The 7195-nt window shown below is 37.4% G+C and overlaps 1 protein-coding gene across 1 annotated transcript; it reads left to right on the top strand.

Moving 5' to 3' along the window:
• The first annotated feature begins 771 nt into the window (after positions 1-771).
• On the top strand, positions 772-3850 carry sp7 (Sp7 transcription factor). Its single transcript, XM_079628978.1, has 2 exons — positions 772-915; positions 2290-3850. Exons 1-2 carry the CDS (start codon positions 895-897, stop codon positions 3601-3603), a joined length of 1335 nt encoding a protein of 444 aa, XP_079485104.1. The 5' UTR covers positions 772-894; the 3' UTR covers positions 3604-3850.
• The last annotated feature ends 3345 nt before the right edge of the window (positions 3851-7195 follow it).

Raw genomic sequence — 7195 nt, 5'->3', positions numbered from 1 at the left:
TTTTTTACAGTGTTCTGTAAATGAACACAGTTTTGAGCTGTGTAAAACCAACATGCAAAACCACTGATAAAAAAAAATATGCAATTTGTTGCTGATATATAGGCTACTGTGGGCAACATGTAGTCCGACAACTTATGTGTTGTGTGAACGTAAAAACAAAGTAAACAAAACAAAGGATATTTATAAAGTCAGACTATCAATAATAATGTAATTACAGTAGTCCACTGAATGTGCGAATCCGAGTCAGACAGCGATCAAGCAGCTGTGGCTATGTTTACCTCTTTACGCTAATGTTATTTCTTTTCGCGAGCATATTAGCGCAATTTAACTTTTGATTTTAACTTTTAACCTTGTTTGAAAAGTAGATACACATGTAGGCTATACATAAAAAATATAGGCTACATACTTTTGAGACCCCTAACTTTTTATTTGAATTATTTTGGGAGCTGGTTCATACGGACGGAAGCTTATTTCCGACACGGAATTAAAAAAAAGAAAAAAAAGGTAATCGCGACTTTTTATCCCATAATTCTGACTTTTTTCCTCTCAGAATTGCGAGTTTATATCTCGCATTCTTCTTTATAACTCGCAATTGCACGTTTATATCTCAAAATTCTGAGAAAAATCAAAAAAAATTAAGAATTGCGAGCTTATCTAATTAGGAGTGTCAACCCCCCATAAATCGCAATGTGCGTTCTCTCTCTCTCTCTCTCTCTCTCTCTCTCTCTCTCTCTCTCTCTCTCTCTCTCTCTCTCTCATTGGGAGGCGGGTCTCCCGGGATCCTCATAGGAGAGTCGCTGCGCTCGAACGGAGTTTATTTCAGTCAGAGCTTCAGTTTTGAGCTTCTCTCTCCTGCTTTTGGACTGAACTTCACAGGACTGCTTTTCCTCCGGGATGGCCGCGTCGATTCTGGAGGTATGGAATACATCATCTGATCCGAGGCCTGTCTATGTATGTTATCAGTTATACTTTTAGCCTAGAAATCGGATTTCTACAAATATTTATGTGTGTCAAGTGAACTTATAGGCTACAGGCGCATAACAAAAACAAGGTTGTTTGAATTAGCACTTTATGGGTGTTTTGTTCAGATAAGGGTTTTCTGATTTAGGTTACTCACTTAAAAGTTATTGGCTAGTTTTAATAAGATATTAAAAGTAGAATGAGCTATAATGTCTAAGTGTATAGAAAAACTGAAATTCAGTTCATGTTGTCAAGAAGAAGTGTGGATTATATCCACTCTTATGTTCCAGTTAAAATCACTGAAACTTTTAAAGTTCCTCAATTAACTTATTCTGTAGCCTAGTTGTTATGGTGTTTTAATGAACTCACTGATCTGAATGACCTATAATGAACCCTATAGAGCAAAAAAAAAAAAAAAAAAAAAGCTAAACTATTGCTTTTGAGGAATCTTTATTGTTTAGAGTTTGTTACAAAAACTCTTAGACATAAAACTCTTGCGGCATTGGTTTTGGATGGAGGCATCAAATGTAATCTCCACGCGGTAATGGGGAGCAATTAACCTGGAAACGGGAGCAGAATTTGTGCCAAGATGAACCACACACACTCAGCGGGAAATATCATCACACACACACACACACACACACACTGCCTTACTCATTAATTTATCATCACTTCCCAACGGAAAATGGGGTAGACCACTGCCATTCCGAATGAAGCCAAGTCCAACCTAGTCTGTGACTTTAAAATCTAAAGTTAGGGTTGGGGTTATCCTAAAAATGCCAATCATATCTTTAATTTTACTCTGTGAACGCTTTTATTTTGTCATTCTAGCCTGAATTAAGTGTAAACATGGTTGCCACATGTTTTTCTGCAGCTGTGTTCATGCACTGGCATTAAATACTTGCGGAATCATGTTTAGATCAGCTTGAAGTGATTGAACATCTCTGATCTCTAAATCATTGACATATATTTATGTTGATTATTGCTTATTTTTCATTCTCATGAATGTTTAAATGCACAGTCGATGATTGACAACATAATTAGAGTGTTCTAAACTAAACAATTGTTTATTCTTCTGAACAAAATGGTATTGTTGAAAATCTCTTGCTTGTTTTCCACGAACGGATGATCACTATGGAGATGTAAACATGTCAAACAGGAACTCCATGTGTGGTGACATTAATTATTGTGTTTTCAGTGCTGGTGCATATTTCTGTCTAGACTAATAGCACGGGAAGGATGTTTTACGCACTACTTCAAGGCATTTAAAGCATAGTTTTAACAAACCTGTTGCCTCGTTTCTGATCAGCGCTTTCGTTCTCTTCCCAGGAGGAAACACGTTATGGATCCAGTCCCTTGGCTATGCTAACCGCAACCTGCAATAAATTTGGGAGCACAAGTCCAGTCCGAGACTCCGCAACACCTGGTAAACTGGGAAGCACAGCACCAATTAGGAAAGCCTACAGCATGACCTCTGAACTCCAGAGTCCTAAAAATGGACGAGGGAATGATGGCGTCGCGGACACTTACAGCGGCTCCTTCAGCTCCACCGGTGGTTTGCTAACGCCAACCGGAAGCCCTCCTCCGGCTCCTACGGGAGCGTACGGCTCCGAATACAACCCGTTCTCCACTTTCCAGACCTCGAGTGCCTCTCAGGACCCTTCGCTCTTGGGGACCAAAGCTACAGCGGACTGCCTTGCGAGTGTCAACACTTACTTGGACATGACGCATCCATATGGCTCATGGTACAAGAGCATCCATTCCGGGATCACGGGCAATCCTGCTAACGCCACTTCTTCTTGGTGGGACGTCCACACCAACTCAAACTGGCTTAGCGCTGGGCAACCTCAACCTGACAGCCTCCAAGCGCCATTGCAACCGGTGGGTTCGCAAGCATCCCTAAATCCCCAGATGCAAAGCTACACTCCCGATTTTACGCCTCTCAATCCCGCGCAGTACTCATCCGTAGGGTTGAGTTCGTCTTCACACTTGCTCCAGTCCTCACAGCACATGATCCCACAGGACATGTACAAACCCAAGCCTGTATCCACGTCTGGAATCCTTGACAATCCCATGGGAATCAAACCAACTCGAGGTTCGGGCGGATACACCGGCGGCTCCTCCACTGGCAGGTCTTCATGCGATTGTCCGAATTGCCAGGAGCTTGAGAGGCTTGGCGCGTCCGCCGCCTCCCTACGCAAGAAACCCGTTCACAGCTGCCACATTCCCGGTTGCGGAAAAGTCTACGGAAAAGCTTCGCATCTAAAAGCTCATCTTCGTTGGCACACGGGCGAACGACCCTTCGTGTGCAACTGGCTGTTCTGTGGAAAACGCTTCACTCGCTCCGACGAACTCGAGCGCCACGTCCGCACGCACACCCGAGAAAAGAAGTTCACGTGTCTCCTGTGCAATAAGCGCTTCACTCGTAGCGACCACCTTAGCAAACACCAGAAGACGCACACTGAGACTAGCATGCAAGGGAAAGGGCCGGAAGAAGAGGCCGAGGCCAGAGGAGCCGAGGAGCCGACGGATTCCGGGAAAGTGGATCCCGCCGCTGGGATGCAGGATCCTACCGCCGGCGGAGAGGAAAAGAGCAACACGGGGAATGGTGTGGACAACAGTAGCGGGCTTCTGGAGATATAAACAGAACCGCTGGATGAAGACTCTGACGAGTGGAGCTACTGGTGCTAAGCTGCGTAAAAACCTGTGCAAAGAAAAACCATTACCAGACATGTCTTGGATTGGTAAGATTTTTAAGGTTTTTTAAAGAAATCTCTTCTGCTCACCTGCATTTATTTGACTAAAAATATTAAAAAATTGTGAAATATTTTTTACAATGTAAAACAGTGTATATAGTAAAGTATTTATTCCTGTGATTTCAGCATCATTACTCCAGTCACATGATCCTTCAGAAATCAGTACAATATGATGATTTGATGCTCAAGACACATTTATGATTATTATTAATATTGAAAACAGTTTTTATTTCAGGATTCTTTGATGAATTGAAAGTTAAAAAAAACTGCATTTATCTCAAATAGAAATCTTTTGAAACATTAAACACCAAAAGTTTTTGGTCAGTAAAATGTTTTTTTTTTTTTTTTGGGGGGGGGGGGGATGGGGGGGGAGAGAATTTAAAGAAATCAATACTTTTATTCATCAAGGATTAATTAAATTGATCAAAAGTGGCAGTAAAGACATTAATAATGTAACAAAAGATTATATTTCAAATAAATGCGGTTCTTTTGAACTTTCTATTCATCAAATAATCCTGAAAACTGTTTTCAACACTGATAATAATAATTAATGTTTTTTGAGCATCAAATCCGCATATTAGAGTGATTTCAGAAGGATCATGTGACACAAATTCAGCTTTGATCACAGGAATAAATTACATTTGGAAATATATAAAATAGAAAACAGTTATTTTATCATTTTTAAATATTTAACAATATTACTGTTTAATTTTTATTAAATAAATGCAGCCTTGGTGAGCAGAAGACTTCTTTTTAAAAACATTTAAAATCTTACCGATCCAAAACTTTTGGTAGTGTATAAATATATATTGTACGAACTGTTTTTTTAGGAACTAGTTGAACTTGCTCCACAGAGAGCGATGTATCATGAACACATTTTCTAGACTGGCAGGTTTCGAAAGAAAAACTTTTACACAAGAACTTCAGACACATGTTTGTCAGGAGTGAGGAGTATTTTAAAGATTTGAATGATTGAATTAATGTGTTTTACCTTTCCTTCTTTTCGACAACTTTCAGAGGAGGCTGTTTTGAGAAGCCCAGCGTTCAGCAGATTGAGACTTTTGGGCTTCCAATCGATGCACATTTCGTCCTTGTGATCGTTTTTTAATTTAATTAAAATTGTTTTCTTTTTTTTAATCCTGTGTCTTAAAACACTTTCTTGAGGACTCATTACTTCGATCTTCAGTTTAGGAGGCAATCTGGTGTACAGTGAACCGTATTCTTCTATGTCATTATTGGTCCTGTCGCTTATCATTGTTTAATTTAATTTCCTATTTACATCAAATCTAATTTATGTTTTAAATTATGAATGTTGTGTTTCACTGGTTTTGCTGAATGGAGGGAAACCATGAAGCAAGTCATTTATGAATAAATTAAGTCTTCTCATTCATGTGATGGTTTTATTTATTTTTTATTTTCACAGATCAATTTTAAGTTATTTTGATTTCTGAATCTTTTACCCAAAAACTGTTTAAATCTTAAGAAAGACATTTATATAGGAAACATCATGTTTTGAGAGCAGTGGAATAGATTTTGATTGATTGATTATAGATAGCAGTAGAGCTTTACAACATCTGTAGGTTTATTATTATTATTATTATTATTATTATTATTATGTGTGTGAATTTCACTAAACATTTCAAGAACATCACAAGACTCTCTTTCACCCTAAAATCAAAAGAAAGAAAGAGGAATATTTTTCATTTTATAACAATTTAATAATTTAAGCACATTGCTGTAATAAAAAAACAAACAAAAAAAACATTTATATATATATATATATATATATTGATATGGTAAAGTCAATGGTATTTGACCATTTAGTTTGTCTCATTTATCTGTTCATTTCTGTTAATTTACATTAAACGTTTTAATAAAGTATTTGTATTTTTATGTGTTACAGTCATTAGAATAATCTCTGAGAATAATCAAAGAAAAACATCATAAAGCATTACAGTAATGATGAAAACATTTTTACATGTTTTTTAATTCTAGGTTGAAATACGGCTTGTTTTTGTGAGATTCAGTGCATCTGTTTTTAATAGGCTATACAAAAAAAGACATCTAGCCATCTGAAAGAAGCGGATATATACAGTGCTGTTTGTGTAAAAATAATAATAATTGCAAGAAAACAGCTTTATGTTCAGCCATGTCATGTTGTGAGGTTTGGCTTGGAAACGCACTAGTGTCACACCAGCATATTGAATCCAGAAACGCTGCATGGGACGCCATAAATCAAATGTATGAATGCTCAGAATAAGTCGACCACAAAGTGTGAGTAAAACCTTTTTTCTCCAACAATGAAGTGTCATTGCTTTGAATGTTTGGCCCGTGAGTAATGGTTTGCAGAGGGGAAAGAATATAAAAATGGATCTTTTCCTCATGTTCATATATTCCTGGTAATATATAACTTTCGTTGGGTTGCTTTGCTCTTTGCTCCTTCGGTCGTGCATCCCATGGCTCAACAAATGCTTTAATTAGTTTTTGCAGCACTAACAAAGCAGAGCTCTCAGTCAACACAAAGAGTCTCTCAGAAGTAAATTAAACTCCCCCGCTGTCTGCGAGAACCAATTACCCCCAACAGCCCCACCACTGGACAATTACCCCCATCTGCCCCACCACTGGACAATTACCCCCCATCTGCCCCACCACTGGACAATTACCCCCGCAGGACGGCCTAAGATGTGAGGAGACTGACTGACCACTCAACTCACTCAAGTCCTTACATAGGGATTCTATTTGTGCATTTATTTTATTTTATTTTATTACAGCGCTTCAAATATCTCATTTTTATTCCTTACAAATATATGCAATTCATTCAGCTCTCCAATTTATTTTATTTTTTTGTGTTTTTTTTTTACTAATCTTGTATTTTTATGCAATTCAAAATGAAATGTTCAGCATTCGGAATCTAAAGTGACATGATGGCGTCAACATGTTGAAATTAGACTTATTTCTTTTTATTTTATTTTAATATTTTATTTTTAATGTGAGGAGTCACTGGACTGACCACTTAAACAACTAAAGAGTTTCAAAAAATGATATTTATGTGATTTTTAAATTTTTTTTTATTACAATAGGCTATAATAAATAAAAGTGAAGCAGCACTTTAAATTTCTCCTTTTTATTCTTTAAAAATATGCAATTAATTCATCTCAGCAATAGGTGTGCCTACATCTTTTGTTAGTTTTATAAACCTTTAAGATTTAAAGTTTTAAAATTTGTCACTCCACTTACATTGTAAGAATGTTGAGCATTCAGAATCTTAAATGACAGGACGGCGCCAACATGTTTGCATATGAATTGCAATTAGACTTATTTTTTATTTATTTATTCATTTTAGAGGAGAGACTCCATCATTTGACCGACCAATGAAGTTAATGAGGTCAAATATGGACAAACCCAGCCGTTGGGTTACATTTTTAAATTACATTTTTAACCCAACGTTTGGGTTTGTCCATATTTGACCCAAAATTGGG

This window comes from Phoxinus phoxinus, assembly GCF_949152265.1.
Source record: "Phoxinus phoxinus genome assembly, chromosome: 11".
NCBI lineage: Eukaryota > Metazoa > Chordata > Actinopteri > Cypriniformes > Leuciscidae > Phoxinus > Phoxinus phoxinus.
Note: the sequence above shows the minus strand (reverse complement) of the source record. Positions and strands in the feature narration are given on the sequence as shown.

Excerpts from the sequence above, each read along its gene's own strand:
- sp7 (XM_079628978.1), top strand. The coding sequence starts at position 895 with ATGGCCGCGTCGATTCTGGAG. Across the intron at positions 916-2,289 it reads TGGCCGCGTCGATTCTGGAG|GAGGAAACACGTTATGGATC; the intron begins GTATGGAATACA and ends TTCTCTTCCCAG.